The sequence below is a fragment of the Hyperoodon ampullatus genome (assembly GCF_949752795.1).
Source record: "Hyperoodon ampullatus genome assembly, chromosome: 10".
NCBI lineage: Eukaryota > Metazoa > Chordata > Mammalia > Artiodactyla > Ziphiidae > Hyperoodon > Hyperoodon ampullatus.
This window is the reverse complement of record NC_136923.1, coordinates 61,836,803-61,854,913: the sequence shown is the minus strand read 5'-3', so window position 1 is coordinate 61,854,913 and position 18,111 is coordinate 61,836,803. Positions and strand designations below refer to the sequence as shown.

Here is an 18,111-nt window from a genome sequence, read left to right as displayed (position 1 = left end):
TGGCTTGGTAGTGACATGTGTCACCTCTACTCACATCTCACTGACTGAAGCAAGTCACATGGCTACATGTGAGTTCAGCAGGTAGGGGATGTGTAATCCCCCCTCAGTGAGGGACTCTGCTCAGGGTGAACAGCAGGGCAGTCTACACAGACAGCCTCCGACACCTGTTCAGTGTGGGGACGTTTGCCGCTCCAGATCTCGCTCTTAATCCCCTTTCAGGATTGCTGGCAGAGGGAGCCTGCTTTCCCCATTCTTGGTCTGATGAAGAATACCAAAAAGAAAAGATGCACACAACCCAGATCCTTAATTCTTTTACTAAGGAGCATGTAAAACAACATGATTATAAAATAAGGAAGTATAACTTTACCAAAACTGTTAGAGCTCTGTGTGAGTTTTGCTTGAAAAAAGATTATACCATTACTGCATATACCATTTGAAACATTCAGGTACTTACTATTTGGTGGGTGGGTGTGGAAAATAGAGGTTGAGGTAGGAGAATTGTGAGTAGTGGTGGAAAGAGAACCTCAAGGCTCAAATGTTCAGGGTCTTTGCTGATTGAAAATTAACCAGACTGAAGATGGAGCATCTCTGGAATAATAATGTAAGTCATTCTGGAAATGCGATTCCATTTAGAGCAGTTTGTTATATACTACTTTTCAGGAAGATGTTAATTTGGGAAGCATAATATGCCTTGATTGTAAGGTGCTGTAGTGATAACCTAGCTAACTTTATTGTAAACCCCCTAAAGACCAGTCCTGTGTTAGTTTAACTAATAAAATGACAAATTCATAGAAACCAGTTTAGTTTCAGGAAACATTTCACTTTACTTAATTGAAATATAGTTGACTTACAACATCATTTTAGTTTCAGGTGTACAACATAATGATTTAATGCTTTTATACATTACAAAGTGATCACCACTATGCGTCTTCTTACCATCTGTCACCATACACAGTTATTACAGTACTATTGACTGTATTCCCTATGCTGTACATTATATCCCTGTGACTTACTTATTTTATAACTAGAAGTTTGTACCTCTTAATCACCTTCTCCTATTTGCCCTTCCCCCTGTCCCCCTCCCCTCTGGCAAAAACTAGTTTGTTTTCTGTATCTGTGAGTCTGCTTCTGTTCTTTGTTTGTTCTTTCGTTTGGGTTTTTAGATTCCACATATAGGTAAATCATATGGTATTTTTTTTTCTCTGTCTGACTTATTTCACTTAGCATAATACACTCTAGATTAGTCCATGTTGTCACAAGTAGCATTCATGGCTGAATAATATTCCATTGTGTATATATATGTACCACATCTTCTTTATCCATTTGTCTATCAATAGAGACTTAGATTGCTTCCATATCTTGGCTATTGTAAATAATGCTGCAGTGAACATAGGGGTGCATATATCTTTTTGAATTAATGTTTTTGTTTTCTTTCCAGGAGTGGAATTGCTATATTGCATGGTAGTTTTATTTTTAATTTTTTGAGGCATCTCAATACTGTTTTCCACAGTGGTTGCACCAATTTACAGTTTAATATGCCAACAGTGTATTAGGGTTCCGTTTTCTCCACACCCTCCCCAAAATTTATCTTTTCGATAATAGCCATTCTGACAAGTGTGAGGTGATATCTCATTGTGGTTTTGATTTGCCTTTCCCTGGTGAGTAGTGATGTTCAGCATCTGTTCATGTGCCTGTTGGCCGTCTGTTTGTCTTCTTTGGAAAAAATGTCTATTCATCTCCTCTGCCCAGTTTTTAATCAGATTGTTTGTTTTTTGATATTAAGTTATATGAGTTCATATATTTTGGATATTAATCCCATATCAGTTATCATTTGCAAATATTTTCTCCCATTCAGTAGGTGGCCATTTTGTTTTGTTGATAGTTTTCTTCATTCTGCAAAAGCTTTTTAGTTTGATGTAGTCCTATCTGTTTATTTTTGCTTTTGTTTTTCTTGACTGGGGTGACAGATCCAAAAAAAAGAAATTGCTGAGACTGATGTCAGACAGCATACTACCTGTGTTCTCTTCTATGAGTTTTATGCTTTCAGGTCTTACATTTAAGTCTCTAACCCATTTTGAGTTTATTTTTGTATATGGTGTTAGAAAATGGCCATTTTACTCTTTTGCATGTAGCTGTTCAGTTTTCCCAACACCATTTATTGAAGAGACTGTCTTTTCCCTATTGTAAATTCTTGGCTCCTTTGTGGTAAATTAGTTGACCAAAAAAGTATGGGTTTATTTCTGGACTCTTAATTCTGTTCCACTGATCTATGTGTTTGTTTTTGCGGCAGTACCATACTATTTTGATTACTGTAGCTTTGTAGTGTAGTTGGAAATCAGGAGCATGATATTTCCAAGTTTGTTGTTCTTTCTCAAGATTGCTTTGAGTATTTGGGGTCTTTTGTGGTTTCATACAAATTTTAGGCTATTCTAGTTAGGACTGTTTAGGAGTGTTCTAGTTCTGTGAAAAATGCCATGGGTATTTTGATAGGGATTGCATGGACTGTAGATTTTTTGGGGTAGTATGGGCATTTTAACAATATTTATTCTTTCATTCCATGAGCATGGTATGTATTTCCAATTATTTGTATTGTCTTTATTTTCTTTCGTCACTGTCTTATAGTTTTCAGAGTACAGGTTTTTAGCCTCCTTGGTTAAATTTATTTCTAGGTATTTTATTTATTTTGATGCATTTGTAAATGGGATTTACTTAATTTCTCTTTCTGAGAGTTATTAGTGTACAGAAATGCAACAGATTTCTGTAATTTAATTTTATATTCTGCAACTTTACTGCATGAATTTATTAGTTCTAATAGTTTTTTTGGTGGAGTCTTAAGTTTTTCTATATGTAGTATGTCATCTGCAAATAGTAACAGTTTTATTTCTTCCCTCCAATTTGGATGCCTTTGATTTCTTTTTCTTGTCTGATTGCTGTGGCTAGGATTCTAGTACTATGTTGAATAAAAGTGGTGAGGATGGGCATCCATGTCTTTCAACTTTTCACCATCGAGCATAGTGTTAGCTGTGGGTTTGTTGTATGTAGTCTTTATTATGTTGAGATATGTTCACTCTATACACACTGTGTTAGGAGTTTTTTTAATCATAAATGGATGTTGGATTTTGTCAAATGCTTTTTCTGCATCTACTGAGATGATCATGTGATTCTTTTCTTTTGTTTTATTATTGTGGTTTAGCACATTGATTTGCAGATATTGAACCATCCTTGCATCCTGAGACTAAATCTCAGTCATGGTATATAATCCTTTAAATGTATTGTTGAATTTGTTTTGCTAATATTTTGTTGAGGAATTTTTTGCATTCTATGTTCATCAGAGACAGTGGCTTGTCATTTTCTTTTTTTGTAGTGTCTTTGTCTGGTTTTGTATCAGGGTGATATTGGACTTGTAGAATAAGTTTGGCAACATTTCTTCCTCTTCAATTTTTTGGAATAGTTTGAGAAGGATAACTCTTCTTTAAATATTTGATACAGTTCGAACTCTCTGTGAAGCCATATGATCCTGGACTTCTGTTTGCTGGATTTTTTTTTAAAATTACTGATTCAATTTCATTACTGGTAATTGGTCTGTTCAGATTTTCTATTCCTGATTCAGTTTTGGAAATTTGTGTGTTTCTAGGAATTTATCCATTATTACTAGGTTGTCCAATTTGTGGGCATGTAATTGTTTGTAGTAGTCTTTTATGGATGTGTTTCTGTGGTATTGGTTGTAAATTCTCTTTCATTTGTGATTTTATTTATTTGGCCCCTCTCTTTTTTTTTTTTTTTTTAACCTTGATGAGTCTGGCTACAGGTTTGTCTATTTTATTTATGTTTTCAAAGAACCAGCTTTTGGTTTCATTGATCTTTCCTTTTTTTTTTTTTTTTTTTTTTAGTCTGTATTTCATTTATATCCACTCTGGTCTTAATTTCCTTCCTTCTACTAATTTTAGGTTTTGTTGGCTCTTCTTTTTCTAGTTCCTTTAGGTGTAAAGTTAGATTGTTTATTTTAGTTGTTTTTGTTTCTTGAGGTAGGCCTGTATCACTATGAACTTTTTTCTTAGAATTGCTTTTGCTGCATCCCATAGTTTTTGGATCATTGGGTTTCCATTTTCATATGTCTCTAGGTATTTTTTAATTTCCTTTTTGATTTATTTGTTCACTGATTGGTTGTTTAGTAGCATGTTGTTCAGCCTCCACATGTTTTTGTTTTTCCAATTTTCTTCTGGTAATTGATTTCAAGTTTCATACTGTTGTGATCAGAAGAGGTGCTTGATATGATTTCAGTCTTCTTTAATTTATTGAGACTTGTTTTGTGGCCTAGCATGTGATCTGTCCTGGAGAATGTCACATGTGCACTTGAAAAGAATGTGAGTTCTGCTGCTTTTGGATGGAATGTTCTATACACACACACACACACATCTATTAAGTCTATCTGGTCTAGTGCGTTGATTAAGGTCAGTGTTTACTTATTGATTTTCTCTCTATCCATTAATTTAAGTGGGATATTAAAGTCCCCTACTATTATTGTATTACTGTCAGTTTCTCCCTTTATGTCTGTTAATGTTTGCTTTATATATTTATATGCTCCTATGTTGGGTGCATAGAGATTTGCAAACATTATATCCTTTTGTTAGATTGACCTCTTTATCATTATGTAATGTCCTTCTTTATCTTTTGTTACAGTCTTTGTTTTAAAAAATCTTTTATCTGATACAAGTATTTCTATCCCAACTTTTCATTTTCATTTTCATGGAATATCTTTTTTCATTTCTTCACTTTCAGCCTATGTGTGTCTTTAGATCTGAAGTGAGTGTCTTGTAGGCAGGCTATAAATGGGTCTTATTTTTTTTATCCATTCAGCTACCATATATCTTTATTTGTGAGTTTAGTCCATTTACATTTAAAGTAATTTCTGATAGCTATGTACTTATTGCCATTTAGCTATTGTTTTCTGGTTGTTTTTGTAGTTCTTTTCTGTTCCTTTCTTCTTCTCTTGTTCTCTTCCCTTGTGGTTTGATGATTTTCTTTAGTGCTATGTTTGGATTCCTTTATCTTTATTTTTTGTGTATCTCTTGTAGGGTTTTGGTTTTTGGTTACCATGAGGTTCATCTATGTATATATATATGTGTGTGTGTGTGTGTGTGTGTGTGTGTATATATATATATTTGTGTATATGTTTGTTTTAACCTGGTGTTTGCTTAAGTTTGAATGCATTCTAAAAGCATTACTTTTTTACTCCTCCCATCTACATTTAATGTTTTGGTGGCATATTTTACATCTTTTTACTTTGTGTGTCTCTTAATTGCTTATTGTAATTATAGTTGATTTTATGACTTTTTTCTTTTAATGTTCATACTAGCTTTTTAAATGGATGATCCACTGTCTTTACTATGTATTTGCCTTTAGCTGTGAGGCTTTTTTCTTTCATATATTTTCTTATTTCTAGTTATAGCCTTTTCTGCTTAAAGACCCTTTAACATTCGTAACGCTGGTTTAGTGGTGATGAACTCTTAGTTTTTGCTTGCCTGGGAAACTCTTTAACTCTCCTTTGATTCTGAACAATAATAGCCTTCCTGGGTGTTCTTGGTTGTAAGTTTTTTTCTTTCATTACTTTAAATGCAGCATGCCACTCCCTTGTGGTCTGCAAAGTTTCTGCTGAAAAGTCAGCTGATAGCCTTTTGGGGGTTCCTTTGTGTGTGACTCACTGTTTTTCTCTTGCTGCCTTAAAATTTCTCTCCCTATCTCTAACTCTTCCCATTTTAATTATGATATGTCTTGGTGTGGATCTCTTGGGTTCATCTTGTTTGGGATTTTATGCTTCCTGGACCTGCATGTGTGTTTTTTTCCCAGTCTGGGGAAGTTGTCAGCCATTATTTTATTGAATAGGTTTTCTGCCCCTTTCTCCTTCTGGGCCCATAATGTGAATGTTAGTGCACTTGATGTTGTCCTAGAGTTCCCTTAAATTATTCCCATTTTTAAAAATTCGTTTTTCTTTGTTCTGATTGGTTGAGTTTCACTATTCACTCTTCCTTGTTGCTTATGTGGTCTTATGTATCATCTAAAATGCTGTGTATTTCCTCTGATGTATTTTTCATTTCAGTTGTTGTATTCTTTAGTTCTGATTGGTTCTTTCTTATATATTCTAACTCTTTGTGAAGTTTTCATTGTGTTCCTCCATTCTTCTCCTGAGTTCTGCGAGCATCTTTGTGACCATTGCTTTGAACTATTTATCAGGTAAATTACTTATCTCCATTTCATTAGAGTTTTCCTCTGGGATTTTATTCTGTTCTTTTGTTTGTAACAAATTTCTCTGTCTCCTCATTTTGTTTGACTTTCTGTGTTTGTTTCTGTGAATTAGGTGAAACGTTATGTCTCTTGCTTTTGGAGGTGTGGTCTTGTATAGGAGTATCCCCAGTGTGGACTGTATGTGCTGGTCAGCTTTGGCAGGCGAGGTGGAGTTGTAGTGGGGATGGGCTAGGGCTTTTCCAGGACATGTTGGGGCTGCTGCCTTGGTGGGATGATTGGTGCTGGAGTGGACCTGGGGTTTGCTGGGGTGGCCTTGGCAAGCTGTTTAGAGCACCAGGCTCTTTTTAAACTGCAGCCTCTGTGCTGGGACTCCCAGTGAGTGAGTTTGTGCATGAGCCCTTTAAGAGTGGAATTTCAATTTCCTTCAGCTCTCCCGTGCACAAGCCCTGCTGTTTTTCAAAGCTAGTTAAGTGGGCTCACCTACCCGGTGCCAGTCCCTGGGTCTGGTGTGCCCAATATGGAGCTCAAACCCTTCGCTCCTGAGGGAGGACCTCTGAGTTTGTGATATCTCTTCCTGCTTGTGGCTTGCTGCTCTGGGGATGTGGGTCTTGACTAGATAGTGTCTCTGCCCCTCCTACCCTACTCAGTGTGTTTCTTTCTTTATATCCTTAATTGTACAAGAGCTCTTCTGCTAGTCTTCAGGTCATTTTCAGAGAGAGTTGTTCTATATATATATGTGTAGTTTTGGTGTGTTTGTAGGAGGAGGTGAACTCAGGATCTTCCAACTTTGCCATCTTATCATGATGATGTGGATCAAAAATGTTTCACTGTGTTCCTGGAAAACAAGCTAATCAAAATGTACATTACTGATAGTAATAATAAATATTTACCATTTATTAAAGGCATGCTATACGTTAGGCCTATTCTAGACACTTTACATAATTTTACTTAATTCTGACAAAAAAGTTCATGAAACAGGTATTATTTTCTTCCTTTTACCAATGGAGAAACTGAGGTATGAAGAGGTTAATTCACTTTTTTAAGATTTGAACTTAGGTTTCTGCAGTTACAAAAACTATATACTTTCTACTCAGTTCCTCTGCTTTTATAATTGTTCCACTGTAGCTGTTTTTAACTCTTACATGAGATCCTTTGTTAGTAGAAGCAGGAAGCTGTTTAATTTTGTCTTGCTCTTTTAGAGAACGAGTTTTTTCTAGGCAACCAGTAGTTAACCTCATTAGGGGAGCCTGAGAAAGTGAAATATGCTCATATTTTTCCCAGTAGCTTTTATACCAGAAGCAGAAGAGAATACTCAAGATTACTTTAGAAATTTGAAATAAGTCAATAGAAGTTTATACTAATTAATAAAGTTTCAAACAGTCATCCAACATTTTTCAGTGACAATTCTCTTATTTTGTTTATTATTAAATAGCTAAATGAAGGTTTAGATGTGTGTGGCAAATGGATGAACTTTTAATTCACCAAGGAAAAACAGTATTTACTGAAAGGCTATCATGTAGGAAATGACATTAATTTCACCTAAAATGTGCATTATTCGGAATGCACCCAGTTACTTTGGGTGGACAGTTTAGAAACACATTGAATCCCTTAGAATTTTATTCGTTATTTCTAATCTAAGTAAAGTTTAGATAATTTTTTTTTCTGTTTTTTTGGGGGGTGGGGGAAGATTTCAGTGAAAGGCAGTCTTACCACATTCTGTAATAATCTACTCTAGCTTTCATTTAGACCTTGAATTTTGTTTAAATTGAGCCTTGACTATATACCTAAGGCAGAAGAGTGTTTGGAACATTAAGTCTCTTGTAAGTAAAGTATTCTGTTGTATGACAGTTGAGCTGAAGTGTGCTTCCCCTGCTTACCTGACAGTTACTTGGTGAGCAGTTAATTGCTTATAAACACCTGTGGTGTTGTTAATACAAATATTTGAGTTGAGTTTAGGGAAAGAGAGGTACTATATTCCCCTATATTCGTGGAGAAGTCTTAGTGGTTCTTATATATTGCTGTGGGATTTGTTCAGTTAAAACCCCAGATATTATCATGGCAAACATCTGTATGTTCAGAGTTATCTAATTCTTTGTTGCTATAATAAGTGACTGTAAAAGGGACGTGGTGGGTTAACACATTTGGCCTCAACTTCAGTATTGCCAGATCCAGTCAAAACCATTTGGGCAAAAAACGATTCATGCAATCACCTATGATTATCCCCATTAATGGTGGGGAGAACAGGCATGTGTATTTAATTTTTATTTAATTTCAAATAAGTAAGTGTTCACTGCACAAATTTGAAATAGTTTTTATATTTAAATTGGAAATCACATAAAGATAGTGAAAGATCATCATGAGGATGTACAGATATCTTGTTCCCTTTCACCATGTCCCCCTGGTCAGTTTCTCACTTTATCAGTTGCTGTTTGAGAATTACAGCCTGGCTCTGAAACATACCTGCCTCTTCTCAAATAGTCTCTGCATTGTGTATCTGGTGGTATATTTGAGCTCGAAGGATTTGTCCTATGGAATGCGAAGTAAAAGGTAAATAGTCAATTAAGTAGAGAAGTTACTATCAACAGGTATATGTAAACAAAGCCAATACTAAAGGAGAATAATCTGGTGTTAGCTCTTAGAGAAATGTTTGCTATTGCTAAAACTCAATTTAAACACTCTAGAATGAGTGTTGATTATATATAATGTGTGCTGTGACACCCTTTAAAATTTTTGCCTATGAGACTTCTCATGACATCTAGTTATATTACATTTTTAGTTTTTGTATTTTTATCCTGTTCATTACCAAAAAGGAATTGAGGTGGTAGTTTTCAGTTGATGACTCTCTTGCACTGATTTTGATGATACATGTTTGTTTGTTCAGTGCTCTCAAATACAATAATAATGAAAATGTTTGAAATATTTTGAGAATTACGAAAATGTGACAGAGACACGAAGTGAGCAAATACTGTTGGAAAAATGGTGCCAATAAACTTCCTCAACACAGGGTTGCCACAAACCTTCAATTTGTTTTAAAAAAAAAAGTAATATCTTGGAAGCACAATAAAGCAAAGTGCAATAAGACGAGATATGATCGTATTTATTGGCACTTCAAATTTTCTCAGTGGTAAAGTGTGTTCATATCTTTTGCTCATTTTTCTGTTGGGTTGACTGTCTTTTTCTGTCTTGGCTTTCCTTGGCACTTTGTGTGTCCCTATACATTCTAGAAGCAACACAGACACATAAGCTATTGTGATTTTGCTTGAGAGTATATTGATTCTGCAGGTTAATTTGAGGAGAATTGGTACATTTATAGTATGACATCTTCTGGTGCATGTTTATGGATGTCTCTCGGTTATTTAGGTTTTCTCCAGTTTCCTTCAGTAAGGTCTTACATGTTTTTTTTTTTTTTTTTTTCTAGAGGCCTTGAACATCTTTTGTTAGATTTATTCCTAAATACTTGATAGTTTTAATTCCATTATGAATGGTAGTTTAAAAAAATCCATTATTAAACTGGGCTGCTGGCAGATAGAAATACAGTTGGTTTTTCTGTATGACACTGTAGCCAGAAACCTTGCTTAATTAGGTCAGTAGGTCTAATAATTTATCTGTGGATTTTTCTCGATTTTCTAAGGATTCTAATCACATAATATGTAAATAATGACAATTTTTTTTCTTTTTTCCAATCCTTATACTTTTCTTTTGGTTGTACCAATCTGGTTCCCACTAATGGAGTCTTGTTTCCTTGTGTGTGTGTTTTATCTGTGTGCTAGAGATTGTATTTGGGGAGTTATTTGGAGGACTATACTGAGCCCTAGGAGAATTGTATATTTCTTCAGAAAGGTTTTCGTTTTCTCCTTTCATGAGTCTGTGGGTGCAGCTAGTCCAGGATATTGTTTCTGTGCTACTGTTCTTTCGATATGTGTCCTCAGAAATTGGCAGAGTAGAAATTTGAAAGTATATTGAATTTAAATTTTCTTCCATATTTTGGCTTCATTAATGATAGTAATGACTTAATAATCATATTAGGAATGATTTCAGATATCAGAGTTTTAAGAGTTTTTAAAAAGTATAGAATCTTCACTACAATAGGAAAGTGCTTTATTGAAACTGAATGCAGAGTTTTAATTTTTAAATGATATAAAGTATGTTTCCTTTTAGATAAGTGATGAAGAGAAGAGCCTCCGAGAACAGGATATTATGGCTTCATCATACAGTTTAGGTGGGGTTCATTTGGAGCTGGAGTCAGTTTATAAGGTAGGTACGCTTTTAAAGTACTTCCTAGGTTTTGTTAAATGTATCACATTGAGCTTCTATCCGTGTTTTATTGACGCGTTTGTGTAGCCTCTTGTGGGCACAGCCTCTCCCCCTCCTGTTCGGATGTTGTCTTCACCCCCCGGATGTGCTGCTCCACACCCTGGGCTGCGCTGCACCGACCCCTGGTGCTGCTCGGGTGTGAACCCACTGTGGGCCGCGCTCTCCTCACTGTGCTCAGCCTCCGGCCGCGCTGGGGCTGGGCAGCCCTGCAACGCCCCTCTCCCCCGGCCCCTTGTTCCCTATGCCGACCCCACGAGGGAGCCTCTCCTCCCTCCCAGGTGCCCTGGGGCCCCGGCCTCCTTCCCCCTGCCCGGGTCCGGCCCCTGCCCCCTCACCGCTATCCGCGCATCCTCAGCACAGACTCCTGCCTGTGTGAGCCTGGTGCAGGGCTGCGGGGCTGAGGACCTCCCGAAGCTGGGGAGGGGCGGCTACCCGCTGCCCATGCCTGGCGTCTGGTGCGGGTCATGCCACCACGGGCACTCCATCCCCACCTCCCCCGCTCCACCCCCACCCCAGTCTGGCCAGCGTCCTCCTGCAGGGCCAGGGAGCCACTGTCCACGTGAGTCCACCTTGTTTCTTCAACCAAGTGGTGAACTGCTTCAGGGCAAGGACTGTGTGCTGGATGTAGAAATCTGTAAATTAATTAGAAACTTTCTGTAAAAACACATGATCTGATTATTGTGTGGTGTCAGTGAGTACATTGAAGAATTATGGGCATATAGATTTAACTCTTCCATAAAACTTGGGCGAATAGGGTATTTGGGGATCTTTTTTTTTTTTTTTTTACCTAGTTTTTTACCTCATTTTTAAGAAGTAGAAAAACTCTGTTGAAGAGTAAGGATGAGTTTTGCAATTTATTAATACCATTACCATAATCTGCTCATCTCTTAAAATTTTACCATAGTTCATAGGACTTTAAAAAGTATAAGTAGAATAGTATTTATTAGGTTTTTAAAAAAATATTTACTGGCAAGTACTTATTTTAAAGATAAAACTGGACATTTATTATTATTTCCATTTCTTAGTGTTGAGATTAGCTTTTCCAATATATTTCTCTGGAGAAAGAGTGGAAACATAGATGAAGAAATTTGGAATTACTTTACTTACTAGTAATTTTTAGCACTGAACATATTGTATACACATTGGATTCCACTTGATGCAGAACAAAATGTGGACTATGTCATGTGAGGGGAATGCAGCATACCTAGAGGGCTTGAGCTGGGAATTTGAAATCCTGGTGATTATAATTTGTAAATTGATGAGTTAAGAATGAAAATAAAGCATTTTAACTTGGCTTATTATTATTTGAAAGATCTACTCTAAAACAAACACATTTTTGGCCTGCCACTCCTTCCTAATGCTGTTGTTTACTTACAAGGAGTATAAATTGATCTTCTTGCTTTTTTTTTTCTTTTGATCTGCTGGGACTAATGACTTTCTCATAGGAGGGATTTTGTTTAGCCTTAGTATTTATGAAGGTGTAGGAGAATTTTGTAATGACAGGTACTGACTTATTTTCCCTGTTTCACACTAAATTCAGATCCCTTTTGCTGATGCTCTGGATCTGTTCCGAGGAAGGAAAGTCTATTTGGAAAATGGCTTTGCTTATGTACCACTCAAGGACATTGTGGCTATCATCCTAAATGAATTTAGAACCAAACTGTCCAAGGCTTTGGCTGTAAGTATTTTACTTTTTTTCCATATTTCCATGTTCACTTTATTTCCATATGTTCATGTTTTCAGTTACATACTCTTTTTTTTTTTTTTTTTTTTTTTTTTGCGGTATGCGGGCCTCTCACTGTTGTGGCCTCTCCCGTTGCGGGGCACAGGCTCCAGACATGCAGGGTCAGCGGCCATGGCTCACGGGCCCAGCCGCTCCGCGGCATGTGGGATCTTCCCAGACCAGGGCACGAACCCGTGTCCCCTGCATCGGCAGGCGGAGTCTCAACCACTGCGCCACCAGGGAAGCCCCAGTTACATACTCTTGATAGTTTTGTTCTGTACTTCTTAAAAAATAATTTAATTTTTATAATAATATTCAGATTGCTTATGATGCTGTACTGTTATTTGTAGAACTCCTAGGTTTTAATTTTTTTAAATTTATTTTATTGAAGTATAGTTGACTTACAAGGTTGCGTTAATTTCTGCTGTACAGCAAAGTGACTCAGTTATGCATATATATATTCTTTTCCATTATGGTTTATCACAGGGTATTGAATATAGTTCCCTGTGCTATACAGTAGGACCTTATTGTTCATCCATTCTATAATAGTTTGTGTCTGCTAACCCCAAACTCCCAATCCATCCCTCCCCCTTGGCAACCACAAGTCCATTCTCTATATCTGTGAGTCTGTTTCTGTTTCATAGATAAGGTCATTTGTGTCATATTTTAGATTACACATATAAGTGCTGTCATGTGGTATTTATCTTTCTCTTTCTGACTTACTTCACTTAGTGTGATAATCTCTAGCAACCATCCATGTTGCTGCAAATGGCATTATTTCATTCCATTCCATTTTATATGTGTACCACATCTTTATCCACTCATCTGTTGATGAACATTTAGGTTGTTTCCACGTCTTGGCTATTTTAGTAATGCTGCTATGAACATAGGGGTGCATGTATCTTTTTGAATTATGGTTTGTCTGGGTATATGTGTAGGAGTGGGATTGCTGGATCATAAGGCAACTCTATTTTTAGTTTTTTAAGGAACCTCCAATACTGTTTTCCATAGTGGCTGCACCAGCTTAAATTCCCACCAACAGTGTAGGAGGGTTCACTTTTCTCCACACCCTCTCTAGCATTTGTTGTTTGTAGACTTTTTAATGATGGCCATTCTGACTGTTGTGAGGTGATACCTCACTGTAGTTTTGATTTGCATTTTCCTAATAATTAGTGATGATGAGCATCCTTTTATGTGCCTATTGGCCATCTGTATGTCTTCTTTGGAGAAATGTCTATTTAGATCTTCTGCCTATTTTTTGATTGGGTTGTTTGTTTTTTTGTTATTGAGTTATATGAGCTGTTTGTGTATTTTGGAAATTAAGCCCTTGTCGGTCACATCATTTGCAAATATTTTCTCCCAGTCCATAGGCTGTCTTTTTGTTCTGTTGATGGTTTCCTTTGCTGTGCAAGGGTGGTTTTTCTTTCTTTTGCTTGTAAGGTTGATTAGGTCCCATTTGTTTATTTTTCCTTTTATTTCTATTGACTTGGGAGAATGACTTAATAAAACATTGGTATAATTTATGTATGAGAATATTTTGCCTATGTTCTCTTCTAGGAGTTTTATGGTGTCATGTCTTATATTTATGTCTTTAAGTAGGTGTTTTTTTGGCTGTATTGGGTCTTCATTGCTGTACACGGGCTTTCTCTAGTTGCGGCGAGTGAGGGCTACTCTTCGTTGTGTGCAGGCTTTCTCATTGTGGTGGCTTCTCGTTGCAGAGCATGGGCTGTAGGCACGTGGGCTTCAGTAGTTGCAGCACACGGGCTCAGTAGTTGCGGCACGCGGGCCCTAGAACACGTGGGCTTCAGTAGTTGTGGTGCGTGGGCTCGGTAGTTGTGGTGCACGGGCTCTAGGGCATGCGGGCTTCAGTAGTTGTGGCTCGCGGGCTCCAGAGCGCAGGCTTTGTGGCACATGGGCTTAGTTGCTCTGCAGCATGTGGGATCTTCCCAGACCAGGGATCAAACCTGTGTCCCCTGCATTGGCAGGCGGATTCTTAATCACTGCGCCACCAGGAAAGTCCCTTTAAGTAGGTTTTTATTTGTTACTACTCATGGTTAATTTTGTCATTTTTTCTTTCTCCTAGTAATACTATTGGTGAGATGATTAATTTTGTGAACAGCCTTTGTTTCTTCAAGGTTGTGTCTTTTTTTCCTTGGAGATGGATGTCATATGTGACCCTTAACAATTAGTGTGGCCTGTGGTAGATATAACCCCTAGATTTCTGTTCTAAATTGTTATTTTGTCTCAGTAGAGGGCAATGTAGAAGAAAGTCTTTATGTTTAATTAGGAAAAGCAGTACTAGGTTAGTGCTACAATAAACAGCCCGCTGCTGGGTGAAATTGGAGGTAGCTGAGTTAAATAAATGACATAATCAGTGCTTTTTAAGAGATTTGTTTAAAAACAGACACTTAAGTGATAACATCTTAAAAATACATTTTTCAGTGTTGTTTGTTAATCTGAGTGTAGTTTTCTTTTGTACTTTTTTGGGACACTTTTTTGGGCACTTAGTGTTTAGTACATAACTTCAAAGTTATGTGTTGTGGCTCTTTTTAAGCCATACCGATTACCGTATAAGCAGAGGCAAACCTTTCCTTTTGAGTTAAAACTTATACTTTTTTCTGGTATTGTTTATATTCTGAAAACAATAACTTTTACTCAATCCTACTTTGTATTGGTGCCAAAAGCCTCATTTTCTAAAATACTGGGTTGGCCAAAAAGTGCTTGGCTTTCTCCTGGGTAGGTCAGGACCGAGTCTGGTTGAAAGGTTGTCCATAGAGCCCTTTGCCTCGCTGTGAAGGAGAGTGGATGGAGGGGGTTGACTGGGAAGCTGTCCTGACAGCTTTGAAGTCTGAAGCTCTGGGAGGAAGGGAAGGTGTTGCTTTTAGGCTGTGGCAAAGGGGAAATTAAACCCATTGTGATGGTTTCTTGATTACTGTCCTTTCCAGTGAGGAAGGTTTTGACCTTGAAGTATGTAATTGAAAGAATTTGAAAATATCCTTGTAGGATGAGAAGAATTGCCCTAAACATTTAGAAAAAGGTATTCTGATTTGTGGTAGAGGAAGAAATAAATGGTGCTGGGGGAAGTCTAAGTTGATAGAAGAATTTTACCCCAGGTGACATCTGCAAGCTTGTTGTTAGTCTTTGATCATGTGATTTATATTATAAGATAACAAATCTGGCTTTTGAGCATGCTTTAGGACTAGTAAAACATGGGCATTATGTTCTCATTTGATAAGAGCTCTTTTCTCACCTTGCTGATCCGTGAGACTCAGCTGTGGCACTGCTTCCTCCAGGAAGCCCCCCTGAGCCCCAGGATTGTACTGTGTCTCCTTTGTGCCCCCACAGCATTCTGCACACCACCACACTGCAGTGAGATTACTCCAGTTAGCATTTTTCTTCTCAACTACAATGTAAGCTTTTTGAGAGTAAGGGCTTGGTGTTAAACTTTTCTCTCTACGTAACATAGGGTCAGTGCTCAATAACATTTTGTTGGACTGATAGATACTGAATAATGAAGATGACTCTTACTGTCCGCATAGTTTACTGCTTGTGTGTGATCTCATTTGATCCTCACTACAAGCCTCTGAGATGGACGAGGATGACCGTCTGTATCACACAGGCTAGGGAAGTGCTGCTGAGAGAGGCCAGGTAGTTTGTCCAGTGTCTTGTTGGCCGGTAATTGTTGCAGCCATAACTGGATCTCGGGTTTTCTAATTGTGATTCTTAGGATCTTTTGATGAAAACTGTGCCTTTGTGAGTAGTTGTATTATCAGGGGATTTAGATCTTCAAACTCAGGAAATATTGAAAGGTAAGTGTATTAGGGTCCAGTTACAGAGCAGGCAAAAAGGGTGAATTTGGAGCTGAGATGCAATAAATTGATAACCAGTTAGGGAAAAGAATGAGGGAAAGATATATTTCTTTGCTTCACATAACAATTTTAGAGCCTTTAGCCAGTTCTCTCACTTAATGGTTTTTTTTCTTTTTTAATAACTTTTTATTTGTTCACCCACGTATTGTTTTCAGTACTAGGGATATAATACTTAATAGGATAGATGAAATTTCTTCTCTTATAAAACTTGTACCAGTTACCAAATAAATAAACAATAACAATATTATATGTGACATAAAGGAGCCAGCAGAGCAAAAGTAGAGGAAAGTACATTCTAGGCAGGAGTGGTCACTGATGCCAAGGCCCCAAGGAGAGAGGGGTGGCATTTTTGCACAATGCTGGAGTGTAGTGAGCTAGCAGGGAGCTGTACAGGATGAGACGGCAGCGATGCAGGACTTTGAATAAACCAGGGTAGAGAGATTGATTTTTAGCCTAATGTAGTAGAAAACCATTGGATGGTTTTGGAAAAGGGAGTGATATAATCTGATTTATATTTAGAATAGGTTACTGTGGCTAAAAACCACTTTGGAGGGTATAGAAAGAATGGCAGTAGGAAGACTAGTTCAGAAGTTTATCACTTTAATCTAGATGGTGGCTGGAAAGAGGCTGGTTGTGGTGGTGATGATTCAGAGAACTCGCTGGATTTCAGTTACTTTCTTGAAGTGCTGTTGACAGACTGGGTGTGAGAGAAAAAGAGGAAATCAGGATAAAAACAATAGTGAAAGCTTACACTTAATGAACATTTAATATTTGCCAGGTGTTGTTCTAAATGCTTCACATCAGCTTCACATTTCATCTTCACAGTAATCCTGTTAGGTGGGTACCATTTTCACTCTCCGAGGCATACAGTCTGCACAGCTAAGTGAGGGTTTGCATCCGTGCAGCCTGGCTTCAGTCTTTACTCCTGACCACCGTGTTGCACTCCCCAGACTCTTGGCCAGAGTAACTGATTAGAGGGTGATGTCTTTTACCACGATGTGGAAGACTGTGTGAGAAGTCCACAGGCTAAAAGCAGGAGTTCTGCTCTGATCACGTTAAGCAGGAGGTGCTTGTCAGTCATCCAGGTGGTGATGGCAAGTGTGAAGTTGGGTTTAAGTCTGGATTTCTGGGGAGGATAAAGTGAAGCCCTGAGACGTAGGGGGTCACACAGCCGAGCTTGGGTTTTCACACACTTCCACTCTGTGTCACTGGTGGAGCGTACTTGCTTTGTTTTTAGAAAACGGGCAGCTTCTTAAGTTTTAGCTGAATATCTTTAAGGCAGATTCTCTTTTTTTCTCACATTATGTGACTAATTTCACTTTCTGTGGGTGAGATTCATCATTAGAAGGTGCTGGTAAAACTTTAGAAAATAGACTTTCAGAAAATATATTTATTCTAATTTAGACATAGAGGACTTTCGAGAAGCTCCCTAGGAAATAACTGACAGCAAGTAAGCAGCTCTTTCTTGGAGTCACAGAGGAAAGTAAGTATTTTCTTTTTTTGAAAAGGATTTTCTTATTGACATGTTTAGAATAGTAGTTGGATCTGTGACTCACCAAGTATTTGTTGCTTTGGAAAAATATTCTTTGTAGGCACTTGATCAAGTAATTTTTTATTTCTACAGAGCTTAGAATCCTCTTAAATCTTTTATCCTCTTTTTAAAAGCAGTGTTCAGTTTAGTTCCTTAAGCTGTGCTTAAATATAATTAATTTTCTTGAATGGTTACTTACTTTGTAATCATATAAGAATTTTCCTTGTCTTATTTGTGTCTAGTTGATTTCCTTTGGTTGTGGATTGATTAATATGTCTTTTCCAATATTACTTCCTGGTTATTTAATGTTATTTTAAAGTGATTGCAGTGGACCAGTCAGTGTAGCTGCTAATCCTTCACCCCTACCTTTACTGTCAGGCACCAGCCCATTCATTCTCCCCTGGTACTGAGCTCTAGGAAACAAAGCAGTG

The 18,111-nt window shown here is 37.5% G+C and overlaps 1 protein-coding gene across 1 annotated transcript in view; it reads left to right on the top strand.

Annotated features, from left to right (window-relative positions):
• Nucleotides 1-18,111, top strand: part of PRIM2 (DNA primase subunit 2) — a gene marked incomplete at its 3' end in the record, with an annotated part of 212,601 nt that overhangs the window by 49,101 nt on the left and 145,389 nt on the right. The window contains exons 6-7 of the mRNA XM_079712747.1: nt 10,402-10,497; nt 12,098-12,235. Of these exons, the coding sequence (XP_079568873.1) occupies nt 10,402-10,497; nt 12,098-12,235 (234 nt within the window). The remainder of the gene's footprint in view (nt 1-10,401; nt 10,498-12,097; nt 12,236-18,111) is intronic.